Raw genomic sequence first — 17,041 nt, 5'->3', positions numbered from 1 at the left:
TAATAGTATATTCTAGTATAACAGAAACACCATTGAATATGGAGTTAACGAGGTCTGGGTTCAAATTCTAACTGTGCCATTGCATACCTGCATATCTTAGAGAAGTCACTTGACCTATTTGGCCTTTGTCTTCCTCATCTGTTTAAAAAAAAAAAAGGAGGGAGACCAAATGGCCTCTAATCCCTTCTATCTTTAAAGCTATGGTACCAATAATCCTTTAATTATTTAACTTTTAAGATGACTTCAGTATCCAATACAACCTCATTAATTCAGACCCAGCTAATTTAGAATGTGTTGTAATTTGAACAAATGTTGAGTCAAAATTTACTTTTGCAATAATCAAGAAAGGGTTCACTTATCAACGGTTTGAGCACCTACTAATATATTTCTGTTTATGCACATATGTGTGTGCCTTTTATGCAAGCCTATTTGGTACCTGGGGATAAATTTTTTTATTATTGAGTTGGATTATTTTCATGTTGATAGGAGGCAAGCCAACTTTTACATGGGGTGAAAGTAAATAGATTGGAAAGTTACCAAATAGTAAGACCTGTGACTGGTAAAGAACAGGCATCTTTAAATCAACAGTCTAGTGTCAGTGCAATCCATAAGGCTGTCTGTAAACCCTTCCAGATGGAATAAAGCAGAAGGGCACAGCAAAAATAATTTTTTAATTTAAATTTTTAAAAATATTTTCTTTAATTTAAATTTTTTAAATTTTAAAGTAGAACCTTTTCTGGATGAAAAAGTAGAAGCACAGGCTAGTGCTCAATTAATATTAAACAATAATATTAGAAAGAAATGGATGTTTAATTATTTTCCATGTCTAATTACAGAGTTTCACATGGACACGTTAAAAAGGATATTTAGGTCTTTCATTTTGAGGAGTACCCATTGCTCAGTTTTCCTGTTGCTTCCTAGTATTGGTGACCTTCTCTCTCAGAATATCTTTATGCACAGGATAGAGAAATATCAGCTGGACATTAATTAGTACAGCTAAGTGGATTTGTAGCTGGTTGGGCATTTTTCTTAATGACTTGCATAAAGCCACAGAAGGCATACTTTTCCAAGTTGTAAGTGACACAAAGCTGAGAGTAGTAAATAACGTGTTAGATGACAGAATCAGCATCCAAAAGAATTTTGGCCCACTGGAATGTTAGGCCAAATCTAACAAAATGAAATCCAGTAGAGATAAATGTGAAGTGAGAGAATCATAGGTTTTAGAAGTGGAAGGGGCCCTTAGGAATCATCTGGTCCAATGGTGTCAAACTCAAATAGTGCACCTACTAACATATTTATAGTTATGCATATGTGTGTGTGTGTATGTATATGTGTGTATGTATATATACATGTTCCTTTTATACAAGCCTGTTTGGTGCCTGGGGGATGAATTGTTTCATCCCTTCCCTACTTGCTGCATATTGACTTAGAAAATGACAAATTAACATTATCTTTGTTTTAGTGTATTTTTATTTATTTTGTTACAGATTTCCCAATTACATTTTAATTTGGTTCTGGCTGCGTTCAGGATAGTTGGGTGGTAGGTGGGCTGTGAGTTTGACACCTCTGATCTAGTCCAGTCTTCTCATTTCCTACATTTATCCTTGAAAAAATCAGCCGCCTAGGCAAAGGATGGCGGGGAAGAGGTGGCTTTTGATAATAGTTTATATGAAACAAGACTTAGAGCTTTTAATTGCCTGCAAGTTCAGTGTGAATAAGCAATGTAACATAATAGCATGATTGCAAAAAAGCTGATGTTCTAGGCCGTACTCTGAACTGGTCAGACCACGTCAAGAATGTGGCAGGCGGTTCAGCATTGACAAAGTGAACATGTCCAGAGTAGAGACCATGGTGGCAAAAAACACTGGAGCCCTTTCATATCAGGATCAGCTGAAAGAATTCAGAATATTTAGCCAGAAGAAATAGAAAACTAATGTGTTAGCTATCTTTAAATAATTTTAGAACTGTTATTGTAGCGTAGAAGGGTAATAAGACTTTTTTTCCCCTATGAGTATAGAGAGTAGAACGAGGAGCAAAGTGTAAAAAATAAAGATGGATTTCACTTCTACTGAGGAAGAATATTCTGATAATTAGAGCAGTTTTAAAAAATGGAATGAATAGTGTGAGATAATGACTTCCCTTTCACTGAAAATATTTAAGAGACAAGATGGCCAGGGATATTTTATGAGGAATTTCTATATGAAGTAGGAGGTTGTATTCATAATTTCTAAGGGTCTCATCAAAGCTGAAGATACTGTTATTCAAAACCTTTGTGTTAATTGTTTTACTAAAGCCCTTTGCAGTATTTTGAATCAACTAACATAGGATTCAATGGCACTGTTTCACCAATCAACAAATAAGGAGATCTGGGAGCACACTTAGTGTAGACTGGGAATGTCTGAAGATGCTGGACCTTCATCTAGTTCTTTGAATAGTGACTTATTCTCAATCATTGCAACAGAGATTTCGTTCCGAGTATGGCAGTGTGGTGGCAGCCTGGAGATCATCCCATGCAGCCGAGTTGGGCACGTGTTCCGGAAGCAGCACCCCTATAGTTTTCCAGGAGGCAGTGGCACTGTGTTTGCCCGGTAAGTAACACTTTTTTTTTTTGAAAGAAAAAGCCCGTTACTGAGTTAAGCATTCTGCCTTTCTCCTGAACACGTTATAGCCATCACATTCAACTGGACACTTCTCTGGAAGACCAGGGAAATAACCTCTAAAGGAAAATCCTAAGCCGCAGGTTTTTTTATTTTGAATAAGCAGAGGATCTTTGGGCTCAGTGACTCAGATGCTAAATTTTGTATTGTCAAATAAAATTCAAAACTTTTTTTTAAAATTCACAGGGATATTCATGCTACAGATTTGGGGACTAAGCTAACTGAAAGACTCAGTGTTTTCTCTGCAGAATGGTTAATTTAAGATGTGGTTAGATATTAGACCTTGAGCCATTTACTTAATTAACCTCTCCATGCCTCACTTTCCTCATCTCTAAAATGAGGATACTGAGCCAAATGATTCCTTCTGTGTATCTTTCTAACTCTGAAATTCTGTGATCCAGTAACATTGAATTAAGAATGTAGGTATTTAGAAATTACCTGTCAGTTCTATGGCTGGAGGAAGAGGTCATTAGCAAACAAAATACTGTAAGGATCATAAAATGGACAATTTGATTATAGAAAATTAAAAAAGTTTTACATAGACAAAACTGGTGCAACAAATTAGAATAGAAACAGGTAAGTTGGAGGCAGCTAGGTGGCACAGTGGATAGAAAACCGGCCCAGGAGTCAGGAGGACCTGAGTTCAAATTTGGCTTCAGACACATAACACTCACTAGCTTTGTGACTCTGGGCAAGTCATTTAACCCCAATTGCCTCACACCCGCCTCCCAAAAAAATTAGAATCTACTAGAGGAATACAGCATATTCACAGATAAGTTAATAAAGGATACATTCAGAATAAATCCAAAACAGTTAGGGGGCAGCTAGGTGGCACAGTGGATAGAGCACTGGCCCTGCAGTCAGGAGGACCTGAGTTCAAATCCGACCTCAGATACATGGTACTCACTAGCTGTGTGACCTTAGGCGAGTCATTTAACCCCAGTTGCCTCACAAAAAAAAATAAATAGAAGGTAAATTAGGGTGGGGAAAATCTTGGCAGCAAACTTTTCTAATAGAGATCTCTTTTCTAAGATATATGGAACTAATTCAAATAACTAAGAATAAGAGCCTTTGCCAAATTAATAAATAGTCAAAGGATACGAACAGGCAATTTTCAGAGGCTTGAGGGATAGGGGTATAAATGATGAAAGGCGGAAGACAGAGACAGATTTTTGTTAATTAAAAAATATTTAATAGTATAGAGCACTGGCCCTGAAGTCAAGAGGACCTGAGTTCAAATCCGGTCTTAGACCAAACACTTACTAGCTGTGTGACCTTGGGCAAGTCACTTAACCCCAATCGCCTTAAAAAAAAGATACACACACACACGCGCGCGTATATAAAAATTAAAAAAAAAAACAGCCTGTGGAGGAAAAAAGAACATAGGTATTTTAATTTTTTAAAAAAATAATATAGATATTTAATCACAGAAATTTAGGTTTGCCACTCATTTGAAATGAGAATACAAATGAAATATGAATTGCCTATGGATTTTCAGACTTCTGAACAGCTCCTGCCTCTCATCACTTTCCTCCTATCCCTGAACTTAAATTCCTTCTACCTCTGTCAATTCATGTTGAGCTTCTGCCCATTATTGAAAGTTCAGTAGAGACACTAACTACTCTGTGAAGATTTCCACGTCTTTCCAACATCTGACTTGTAACTCACTTACGCACTTACTATGTGCTACTTTCATTTACTTATGTGTATGTCTTGTCTTGCCTATTAATTGAAGTCCTCAGAGACAAGATCTATGTCTTAGTCATGCTGATATCCCCATAGTGCCTTTCAGTGGTCTGTTTCAAAGTGCTGTTCTGAAGAATATAAATAATCATAACTCACACATACACAGCATTGAAGTAAATGCTTTTCCTCCCAACAGTTCATGGGGTGGGTAGTACAGACATCATTAACCCCATTTTGCAAACAAAGAAACCGAGATGCAGAGAAGCTAAGTAATAGTATCTATCATAGATTTAGAGCAGGGAAGGTCCTTAGCTCAACCTGATCATTTGACAGATGTGGCCCAGAGATGATGACTAGTTCTTTGCCCACAAAGTAAGTGGCCAAGGTGGGACGTGAACCCTGGACCTCTCACTCCAGAGCCAGTATTCTTTCTTCTCTACCATTTGACCAAGATCACACACAACCACTAAGTGTTTGCACTAGAATTTGAACCTAAGTCTTCTTAATCCAAGGGCAGAGGGCTTTCTTCTGTGCCCTACTGCCTTCCTTAAATGAATCAACGTAAGCGTGCATGTTGAGGGAAAGAGAGAGATCTATGACAAAAGACAGATTGTACAGTAAATATAGGAAGAAGGGTGAGATTGTGCTTTGTCTATGTACCATGGAATTGGACGTGTCAGCTGAATTGATTGGTCATTTGAGGTAAATAACTGGTTTATCAGGTTGGTTTGGGGTTTTTTGGTGGAATTGTTTGGTTAGCAGACCGAATTGGTTACTTTGGCACATCAGAGGTAACAGCCACAAAGCTTCTGAAGGTTCTCACCTGATTATTATAATTAAAGTTCTGTCTTATATTAGTGTTATTTTCTCAGCAGCATAGGCATGCCTTCACACCATTCGTTCACTTTGAGATCCTAGCCATACAGGATCCTCAGCTGGTTTTCCTTTTATTTTAACTGGCTGTTCGTTTTTCCTTCTTATTTCTACTCTACTTTTCCTGGCGCTCAAGGTCTGAAATTATTGAGACTAAGGAACAGACAAATTCTCACCAGTTCCTTCCCCACCCAAAACATGGATAAACCACTCAGTCTCGAGCCCCTTCTCCATTTGTGATCAAGTTGCCATAATGTTTACATAAACCACTTAATACACAACAACTTTGAAGCTGTTTTTACTCAGTTATGTCATAAGTGCAAGGTATTGTATCATAACTTTGGAGACTGAAGGTTTCATCTACTGGGACCTTTTCAGGAGAAGGGAGATACAGTCTTTACATTGTTTTCCGTTACAGAGACCTTATAGATCCTCCACGTTGTATTTCTGTTTCTGTTAGTATCTTGTAAAGTTAGGAGGTGAAGTGCATAGAATACTGGGGCTGAAGTCAAGAAGACCTGAGGTCAAATATGACTTCAGATGGTTGTTAGCTGGGTATAACCCTAAGCAAGTCACTTAACTGCCTAGCTTCCTCAGCTGTAAAATGGGGATAATACTAGTACCTCCCAGGGCTGGTGTGAGGATCAAATGATATATTTGTAAACTACTTTATACAATGCCTGGCACATGTTGTTAAGTCGTTTTTCAGTTGGGTCTGACTCTTTATGACCCCCTTTGGGGTTTTCTTGGCAAAGATATTGGAGTGGTTTGCCATTTCCTTCTCTAGCTCATTTTACAGATGAGGAAACTGAGGCAAACTGGGTGCCCAGGGTCACACAGCTAGTAAGTGTCTGAAGCCTGGTTTGAACTCGGGTCTTCTTGACTCCAGGCCCAGCGGTCTATCCACTGTGCCTCCTACCTGCCCCTGCCTGGCACATAGTAGACATTTAATAGTTGTTTCTTTATTCCTTTCAGAAAAAGAATAGCTTGGAGACAGATAGGAGAGGAGGAATCAGTCAATCAGTAAATATTTATTGAATGCTTACTATGTGCTGGGCTCTGTGCTAAGTGCTGAAAGGTTATAAAAAAATTTTTTAAACAATCATATTATAAGACTTGGTGGACCAATTGGTAGAATTTAGAATCGTTGTTTTTTCCCACAACAAATGAATACTTCCCAAAGGAAGCATTTCCCTGAATTGATAGCATAGAATTTGGACTCGGTAGGGATCATTGGGGATCAATGGGGCTGTTAGGCTCAGCCTGCCCTTGCTTATCCATAGCAAAGGGCGACATGATGAAATGAAGATGCACAGCAGAGCTCAGAAATCTCATCTTAAACAAATTTTATCTCCTTTCACTTAAGAAACTTTTCCCCCCTTTTTTTTTTATGGTTAATGAGAATCCTGAACTGACTGATCTGAAATTCTCTCTGTTCTCCCTGACTTTGTCTGCCTAGAAGTTGGTAGCAAGCAGTAAAATGACCAGAAGTAAGAAGGGAAAGATCCATAAGGAAACCAAATAATCAGCTTTTTAGGAAATTAGGCTTGGCTGTATATAATCCTTCAATGCATAACCCCCTCCTCTCAACCCATATTTGGAAATTATCTTTCCATCTAACCTTTCATAGTGCACTACCTATCTTATGCTTTTATAATAATATATTCTTCATTATAGTTCTTACATAGTTTTGCGTGTTCATGTATGTGCCATCCATGCAACCTTCCCCCCCCCACTAGATTATAAAGTCCATAGAGGCAGGACCATGTCTTAATTGGTGTGTGGGGAGTTATATGTATGTGTGTGTGTGTGTGTGTGTGTCTCTCCCTCAATGCCTAGCACAGTGCTCTGCACATACCAAGTATCTAATCAGTGGGTTTGGGATACGCTAATTGAATTGAATGAATGAGTTATACACAAACATTAGAATTATAGAATGTTAGTCCTAGAAGGAACAACAGAGATCATCATGTGCAAATCTTTCATTTTGCCAATGAAGAAACTGAGGCCTAGAAAACTGAAGTGTTGTTTTCAAGGTTACCCAGTAAGTAGCAGAGCCAGAGAATGATTTTTCACTGAAATTTGTGACCTAGCATCTCATAGCTGTCTTTTAAATGTAATTGATAGGGGCAACTAGATGGTGCAGTGGATAGAGCACCGGCCCTAGATTCAGGAGGACCTGAGTTCAAATCTGGCCTCAGATACATAACACTTACTAGCTGTGTGACCCTGGGCAAGTCACTTAACCCCCATTGCCCAATCAATCAGTCACATTTATTTAACACCAACCAAACCTATCTCATAAAACTGCAATACTAGGGTGAGTGTATGCCATGTGAGACATATGGTCCCCAAAAGCTCCATGGAAATCAGTTCATCTTAGGATTATTTGTTAAGTCATTTTTCAGTCATGTCTGACTCTTTGTGACCCCATTTGGGGTTTTCTTGGCAAAGATACTGGAGTGATTTGCCATTTCCTTCTCCAGCTCGTTTTACAGATGAGGAAACTTAGACAGAGGGTGAAGTGACTTGCCCAGGGTCACACAGCTAAGAAGGGTCTGAGGCCAGATTTGAACTCACAAAGATGAGTCTTCCTGGCACTGTATCCACTGTACCTTTAGAATAGGAAGGAAACTAGACTTGGAGTTAGAAGATCTAGGTTCAGATCCTACCTTAGATACTTAAGCTAGCTGTGTAACCCTGGGCAAGTGACTCATACCTCTCTGGGCTTAAGTTTCCTCATTTGTAAAATGAGAAGATTGAACTCAGTGATCTTTAAGGACTCTTCCAGCTATAAAATCTATAATATTCTTATATCTCATACTGTTCCAAACTCCTCTCAGACTGAGGAAACTGAGGTCCAGGAGAACGATATGACTTGTCCAGAGTCACATAAGTTATTACTGGCAGGCCCAGAATTTGAACCTAGCTCATCTGAGTACAAATGCAACACTCCTTCCACTGTTCCTGGCATACCTGGAAGATGTTTTATTTAAAGAAATGTTCCAGCACATTAATTTTTAAAATCAAGGAACGCTTTTATAATGCAAATAATTTTTATATTTCGAGGTTTTCTTTAAATTGGGTATGCCTGTAAAGTTACAGGTGCTAGGAGACTCCCGGCATTGTCTGGTTTGGGCCTATGATACGAGGAGCCAAGACAGTCTGTTTTAATGTGCCACAGTTGTTTCAGAGACAATTTTTTGTTGCCTAAGATGGAATGCGGTCTTGACAGTCTTTAATAAATGTTACACATTTAAATTTAACTGGCCCCGATATCCTTGAATCTCATGAATCTTCATATTTCCATGCTGTTTGGCCCATGATTTAACCTCTCCATTAGCTACAGAGCCATGCATGATTGTGAGGGTTAGGGATGTATGGTTTTTCATCTGACAAATGAAAGCTCAGATCCCTGTCTGTGTTGCCCCCGTTGCAAAGTGAGCCCTAGAGATAGATGTTCTTAAGGTCATCTCCTTTTAATCTATATTCCTTGTCAAAACAAGACACCAACTCACCTCAGGCAGACAGGAAGAAAAGAATAATGTAAACACTGAATCATCTCTATTTTCTTTTCTTTCCCTTTCCTTCCTTTTTTTTTTCTAAAGAAATATGTCTGTTGTTTCCATACCCTTAACCTGTGAATACCTGGAGAGTAAAGCTGTTATTGCACGTAATAGGCACCATACCTAGCATTCTGTGGACGATAGGAGTTCTTTTGTGTTCTTTAATGTAATACTGCCCTAGCCCCTCCACATCAAAATGTCTCAGCCATCCCTCTGGTCTCTCCTTTCATTCTTGGAAAATTAGTATGCTGGAAAGAAAAGCAACAAGAATTCTCTTGGATTCAAGATATATGTATTGATTGCCTACCAAAAGCACAGCACTGCAGTGAGCATTTTGAGGGACTTAGTGATATCTATGGCATAGACCCTGCCCTCAAGGAATCTGAACTCTAGAAGCCTCTTCAGTTGCTCTGTTCTGTGGGGCATTCATTATGGCCTGAGCATTCCTTTGCCAACAGCTTTCATGGAAAGGCCCAGGTAAAGAGAAGCTGTCAGCACAAGAGGAGTTCACACAGGGATGATGGCAGGAAGCTTCTCAAAACACTTTGGTTGTTGTTGTTCCTAGGAACACTCGCCGAGCAGCAGAAGTCTGGATGGATGAATATAAAAATTTTTACTATGCAGCAGTGCCTTCAGCCAGAAATGTTCCTTATGGGAAGTAAGTATTACCTCTCCTTCATTCCTCTACTTCATCCAGACTACTAGGGAAGTGTTTGGGGCATTTGTTGACCAGTGCTCTGGCCCCCAAAGCCCAACAGCTGCCACATGTCAAAGAGCAAATCTTAGCTTCAAGGTGAGGCGAAATACCCTAGAGCTGCAGTGCTTAAATCAGGGGCATGAGCCTCAGTCACAATGACCCCGTGAGAAGTCATGCTTCCCACCTTAGGAAGGAAAGGGTATCCTCTACCCAGTGGAACAGATTTTAGTGTTGGATAGAGGAAGGCTGTGTCCAGTTCAATTCAACAACAAACACTAATTAATTGTCTAATAAGTACTAGATTTCCATGATAACCAAAAGACAAAAGCAGAATAGCCCTTGCCCTCTAGGAGCTTACAGTCTACTAGGGGCAGAGGAATACAAATGTACACAGATAAACAAATAGAGTAGTTAAGGAAGGCAAAAGCACTGACAACTTGCAGAAGTGAGGGTCTGGGGTAGTGATACTTGTGGAAAAGGCTCCACATAAAAGAGGGCACCTGAGCTCAGTCGTAAAGTAAGGGGTGAAGGTAAGGAAGGAGTATACATGGGGGAACAGGCTATGTGAATGTGAAGGCATGGAGATAGATGGAATGATGAGCTCAGAGCCCAGTGAGTTAGCTGGAATATAACATGCATGAAGGGGAGCGCTATGTAATAAAGCTGGAAAAGTAAGTTGGAGCCAGATTGGGAGTGCCATTAAGTGTCCTTCCTGTTACTAATAATGGTGGTGGTTTTTCTTTATCTCTTCCTCCCTAGTATTCAGAGTCGACTAGAACTAAGAAAGAAGCTTAGTTGCAAGCCCTTCAAATGGTACTTGGAAAATGTCTACCCTGAACTAAGGTGAGTCTCCAATGGTCTGGATTTTCTTATGTGGGTGTGTACTTTTTCTGTCTGAGGAATTAGGCCAAAGAATTTCTCTTCCATGTTGTAAGTAGCTACTCTAGATCGTACCCTGTCATTTTAGGGTTCCATTTTTTTTTCTAGAATTGGTAGGGATTTGGAGACAGCCTAGTCCATTCCCTTTTTCCAGTCAGCATTGTTATATGGCTGACAGTTATGGAACTCTGGTTTCTGAAGTATTGAAACTGAGGATAACCCTAAGAGTTTAGAGAGGCATGCTGTATATGTGAGCATATCCACATTTCAGAAAAAAAGGAATTGAGAAAGAGAGGTAATGTAAAGGGTGCCATTCAAGAAATGTGTGAATGAAAAAGTTGGGTTAAGCGTGTGGTGAGAGCAAGGGAAAACCAGTGGATTACTTACATAATCCATTAGTACATTCAGGATGTCAAGAGAAAGCATGAAAGTCCCCCAGCACACTGGGACCACCTGTAGTGAATTCTCTGAAGGACATGGGTATGCACTGTACAAAATCATCAGGCTTGAATAGATTGTTATCTGCATTATTGAAAGGAATATCCACATGGAAGGGGTCAGAGAGCCCTATTTAAATTGAGTACTTTGCCTAAACCATGCAAGATAGATTGTGTTCTTTAAATTATTCCTGGGAGATTCCACAGTTTCCCTTCTAGCATTTACTCTGCCTTCCCTCTGTTGTCTAAGCAGTGCCATACAGATCAGTCATTTCATCACATAATTCAGAAAGGTCATCAAGAAGAGTCACTATTTCCCTTGCAACATTGCTGTGTGTCTGACTGATGTATCTCTTGACACTTCTTTGGATTGCCTCCATACACAATGGTAGGCTTTAGGAGGTAAAGTTAGGGCTAAGCCAACACTTTTTTTTCTTCGTGGTAGATGTCAACCTCCATTAAAAAGTGTTTAAGGGGTTCAAGAACCTTCCTTGGGTTCTTGAAGGGTATGCTAATGGAGTGCAAACTAATCAGTCCTAATAAGCTAGAAGACCTTCAGTCTTGGCCAGGTGATGGACTCTATGTCTGCTGTCCAAGGACCAGCCCAGAGATGATAAATTATTTAGCTGCAGCAATTTTCTAAGACTTGTCTGCTGGGCTGTTATAGGGATTATGGCCTGTGTTGGTGAAGGAGGTACTCACGCTGGTGAAGTTACAGATTCTTTAAGGATTTTTTAAGAAATAAATTTTTTTGATACATTTGGTTTTATATCACCCATATGTATGAATTTATCTCTTACCCCTTACCCTCCCAGATACTCATCCCTTATAACACAAGGAGAAAAAAAAATTCATTAAAAAGTAGCCAGGGTAGAACACCAGCCTTGGAGTCAGGAGGACCTGAGTTCAAATGTGGCCAGTTACTTAACCTCAATTGCCTCCAAAAAAACAAAACAAACCAGTAGCCAGCATATTAGAAGAGTCTGATATTTTGCATTATTTCACACCCATAGTCCCCTACCTCTGCAAAATAAAAGGGTGGGACAAGTTTGGTCATTATAATTTTGTAGCATTTATTCTTTATTTTTTTGTAGTTGTTACCTTTCCTAGTTACCCTCAAATATTGAAAGAGATGCTTATCATCCTGTGCTGGTTTGGTTTTTTTTGGGGGGTGGGGTCTGGGGTTTTGTTTGTTTGTTTTAGCAATACTAGCCCTACACGATGGCCTTTTAGAGAAGGCTGTCAAACTAAGTCTCAGAAAACATGAACTATAGTATAGTCCTAGGCTTAACACTGGTCTTTTATGACAGTAGATAAGATACTTCACTGTTCTAAGCCCCAGTGTTCCCCATGGGAAAAGTGGGAATTATAATGCATATTCCATGCCTACTTCCAAGAGCAGAGAAATGGCAAGAGAAATTCCCCTTAGATCCCTCTTTCTAAGCCCAGCCCTATAGTTTAAATTTCTCTTAAGTCCTGTGTCCCAAGGAACTACTGACAACCTTATGGGGAGACCTGAAGATCTGCTCTGTTTCAGAATCTAGCCTGAGTTAATCTTCCTAAGGAAATGGTTTGGAGAGTTTGGGGTTTCATATGGCATAGTCCTTATTTTAAATATTCCTAGAGCATTTTGTAGTGAGTTATAGATCCCTTATACAGTGATTGTATGCACAAAAGCCACCACATTATCTTCTCAGGGAAAGCTCTTAGAGATCCCTGACCTGAGATTTATTTGTGGCTTAGGTGATGCTGTTCTGCTTTTACTTGTGCTTTTGACATATATAGCTCTTCCTAAATCTTTTCACTGCTTGTAAGTACTAAAATGAATCATCAGCTAAGGTGAGTATAGGCATATCTTAACTTTTTTTTAATTTCAGGAATATTAAAAAATATTCTTTCCTCTTTCTCTCTGAAAAAGAAAGCCTTTTACTTGGGAAGTATCTGCTCATCATTAATGCATCTCTCTCCCCTTAACTATATATACTTCATGTTTTATAATTTGGGGTATGAGTATCAGAGCCCCAAAGAAAAGTCCTCTCTGACCCTACTGGCTATTCCTTCACCTGAACAAGCCTTAGGTCGACTCCAATCAACCTCTCTGGTTAGGCCTTGTCCAATAGCAGTTCTTAACCTATGTATAGAAATTGCAATTTAGAACCCCCGCCCTCACTTCCCACTATTGAAAGGCCAAATGAAGGTCTATTGAAAAATATGAGACAACAGGAATTTTCCTTTGATCTGAATTCATTAATTACGTTTTTAATTATTCTTACTAAGCCAACACTGAAACATTGGGAACTTTGTCCTTTCCTGAAAATTGTCGAAGGAAGGAAGGAAGAAAAAGAAAGAAAGAAGAGAAAGGGAAAGAAACATAGATAGAGATGGTTCTGTCTCACTGACACAACCCTATCCAGGAGCAGAAGATATATCATTAAGCATTTTAACTTCACCAGAGTGATCATCATTTAAGATAAAACCAGTGAGACAGAGAATTTCATGGAAAAAAGGAAGGATGAAATTAAAGTAGTAATTTCTACTTTGCCTTTCAGGGTTCCTGACCATCAGGATATAGCTTTTGGAGCATTGCAGCAGGGTAACAATTGTCTGGACACTTTGGGACATTTTGCAGATGGTGTTGTAGGAGTTTATGAATGTCATAACTCTGGGGGAAACCAGGTATGTTTTCTGGGTCAAGACTGATAATCTCTGAGCCCTATAATGGGAGGGATGATGGGGGACACAGAGCTTGGAAAACCTTTTAGCTAACTTTTCATTAGCAAACAGAAATTTCCACCTGATCATTAGGATTGGAATTATAGGATTTTCATGGTGCAGGGGACTTCAGTTCATTGCTCTTTTAGCCTTGTAGATGAAGGAAAGTGGTGGTGTTTCAGGCCTACTACCTTTAATGGAGAGTATAGACTTTGAGTTGGAAGTGTCCTAAGAGGTCATCTAAATCAACCCCATCATTTTACAGATGAGAGAACATAGGTCCAAGGATGTCAGGTGACTTGACCCAGATCACACAGGTAGTATGTATGAGAGGCAGAATTTGAAGTCAGTGCTCTCCCATCTCTCTCTCTCTCTTTCTGTCTTCTCTCTCTCCCTCTCCTCTCCTCTGTTCTTCTCTCTCTGTTCAAATTCCATCTCTGTCACTTATTACCTGTGTTACCTTGAGCAAGTCACTTCACTTTTCCAGGCCTTTGTTTCCTCATTTATAAAAGTAAAGGGATTGGGCTAGATGATCTCTAAGATCTCATCCAACTCATTTTATTTTCCTATGAATTCTCCATTCATGAGTTATTATCCGTATCCTTTACAGACTAAACCAATTTTCCTGTTCCTATATCTGTGTCCTTGTTAAACCTCCTACCAAATGTCTAGGAGCAGCTAGGTGGCACAGTAGATAGAACATTGACCCTGGAGTCATGAGGACCTGAGTTCAAATTTGGCCTCAGACACTAGCTGTGTGACCCTGGGCAAGTCACTTAGCCCTGTTTGCTGGAGAAGGAAATGGCAAATCACTCTAGTATCTTTGCCAAAAAAACAAAACAAAACAAAGTGGGGTCATAGGTCATCAGACACTACTGAAATAACAACAGCAGCAACAAAACCAAATTTCTAGATGACCTTTGGCTCCAACCTCACTGTCTTAACAGATAACAAATTGATTCCTGGGATCAGTGAGTGTTTTTTACCCATCCAGTTACCAGCTTCATCAATTTCCCTATGTTTTTACTCAAATATTCCTCCTTCCTGGAGGAGCGATTTCCTAGACCCTACTGAAGTACAGACTTATAACAGAAAAATACCTTATGTCTCCATCACCATACCCACAAATAAGTTAGAGTTTCTGAACTTCATGCTTTCATCCTTCAGTCTGGGAGCTCAGTGCCTATCTGATGGGCCTGTCTTTTGGCAAAGGTATTGCTTAAGCAGATGCATCACCTGACTGGTCCAAAGTAAAACCAAAGTTGGAAAAGCTTGTCTTTTGAGACCCTGGTCTCCTTGGCAACCTTTCTGTCTCTCTCTGGCGTTGTCCTATCTTCAAAACTTCTTTAATATATCCGGTTCTTCTGTTCTGTGTCAACTCATCTCTACCAAGATTTATCTGATAATTAGGGTGTTAACTAATACCGTTTTAAGGAGTATAGGTAATAATGTTATGATTTTACTCCCCCTGCCCCAAGGATATTTGCATTTTAAAAGGGTCCTTTTTAAGGTATGACTTCGTAGACCTCAAGGAAATCTGAGACATCATCTAGTCTAATCTTCTCTTACAAAAGTAGAAATTATTAAAACCTCCCACCCGCTGTCCGCCTGGACAAGGATTAAGGAAAAAAAGACTTGGCATACCTACCTCTGGTCCAGGGAGGAGTGGTAGAAATGGGTTTCAGAATAAAGAAAGTCTTATGTTGGAAGGAAGAAAGGAGAAGGTCCCTGATCTCCGATAAACATTTGGCAACAATAACCAATTTTATTTCTATTATCTTTTTCAAGTATCCAGTCGGGAAATTTTCAGGGCTTAAAATTCTGGTCTGATGAGCTGCTATTGCCCTTGGATGATATCCATGTTTCCAAAATAAGGAAATGTGTGCCTTCTTCCATAGGCTGTCTTCCCATTTATGAGAGAATGGGATCCTGGCTTCAAATGTGTTTTGGCTACTTTCTTAGGGTCTGTTTGGCTGAATGTAATTCTGCCTTAAGATATGACACTGAGGATCAGCAAAGCCCCAGTGCCAACAGCAATATAACATCCCCGGTACAGCCTTTGCTATTTTCTTGGCTAGTTATTGGAAACAGGAGTAAGTATGCTTGCCAGTGTCTTGACAGTTGAGTTGTTGAAAGCACCATCTCACCCTGCTGGGGGTTGATTACTAAAGAGAGTGCTGGTGTCCCATAGTGAAATGTTGTAGGACATTCCACTTAAAAATGAAGCTTTCTATGTAATTTCACCATTGGGAAATTAATTCCAGGAGTAAAACAAAAACTTTGTATTATTAAAATAAGCTTCATATCTATTCATGGAAACATGTATAATGATACCTCTGTAGTCATGGCCTAAGTGGGAAAGATGACCTTATGTTAGAACACCATTTCAGCATTTGTGAAATCCATTTGACCGTAATGTAAGATTCTCACCTATGTGAAAAGACTTAAGTTCTAACAATTAGCAAGCTTGGGTTCAGTGAAATGCAGGTAGAAGTAACTGCAGGGGATGGATGTGATGTATTCAGGACACTCCATTGTGCATTGGCTGCCTTGGCTCACATCATACATTGTTGAGAGCGGGCAGAAAAATAGGAGAACAAAGGATAAGACGTCAGCATAAAGGAGGACAAGGTGAAACCAAAATAAGGTAAATCAAGGAAAAAAGATGTAAAAGGGAAGGGAGAAAAACACATGTAACAGGTGGGAATTGTTAGGTGGATTGTGACATGGGAGGAAGGGGAAAAACCAAAGAACGTGAATTTGTTGCTGCCAACTTAGTATTGGCTCATTGTGCTCTTTTGTAAACTTTTATCCAGTACCGCCTAAGGTTTTATTTTCAAATTGGTTCATACTTTACTTGTATTAGAACTAAGATATATTAAGTCTAAAGGGCTTACCCAGGGTCGATAATTAAATTTGTGTTCATGAAACTGGGACTTGTTGAACTAGTGCTGCCCAACAGCTTTTGTTTCCAAGGATTGGAGAGACCTCGTTGTGGCCGGGAAGGTCTCTTTTCAGAGATTACACGTATGTTTCTTTAGCAGATGTGCAGTTCTATGAATGAAGGGGACAAAGAGACAATAGAATTATTTATTTCCTCTTTTTCTAGCCCTCTTTGTTAATATCCCAAATTAGAGAATATTCCTCATTCCTTTCTCTTTGTACCTTCAAATCAAAAGTATTGTATCAAAAAAAAAACCCTGCAGAAAGAAGAGAAAGAAAGTTACTAGATCTGAATTTTATTTAGACTTAGGAATAAAAAAGTAATATAGCAAGAAAGCTACTTTTTTCAGAGCTTGGAACCATATGTAGTAAAAATTCATTAATTCAGACCCCTGCCAGTTCAGAGTGTATGATAATTAAAGGCTAAGTTTACTTTTGCTCTATTTTTAAAGGGTTTTTTCTAAACCAATTAACAATGTAAATTTTTTTTAAACTTAAAGAAATATTTTTAATCATTTCAGAAAGATTTCAGTTTCATGTAAGGAAAAACTTGCTAACAATTAACTCTGTCTGAAAAGGGTTTAGAGTATC

General features: G+C 39.1%; 1 protein-coding gene across 1 annotated transcript in view; it reads left to right on the top strand.

The window, feature by feature from the left end:
• GALNT2 (polypeptide N-acetylgalactosaminyltransferase 2) overlaps positions 1-17,041 on the top strand; it is a 255,773-nt gene that overhangs the window by 223,417 nt on the left and 15,315 nt on the right. The window contains exons 11-14 of the mRNA XM_021000444.2: positions 2,462-2,588; positions 9,348-9,440; positions 10,239-10,322; positions 13,345-13,471. Coding sequence (XP_020856103.1) covers positions 2,462-2,588; positions 9,348-9,440; positions 10,239-10,322; positions 13,345-13,471 — 431 coding nt within the window. The remainder of the gene's footprint in view (positions 1-2,461; positions 2,589-9,347; positions 9,441-10,238; positions 10,323-13,344; positions 13,472-17,041) is intronic.

Source organism: Phascolarctos cinereus, unplaced genomic scaffold (assembly GCF_003287225.1).
Source record: "Phascolarctos cinereus isolate Bilbo 61053 unplaced genomic scaffold, phaCin_HiC Scaffold_5;HRSCAF=322, whole genome shotgun sequence".
NCBI classification, from domain to species: Eukaryota; Metazoa; Chordata; class Mammalia; order Diprotodontia; family Phascolarctidae; genus Phascolarctos; species Phascolarctos cinereus.
Note: the sequence above shows the minus strand (reverse complement) of the source record. Positions and strands in the feature narration are given on the sequence as shown.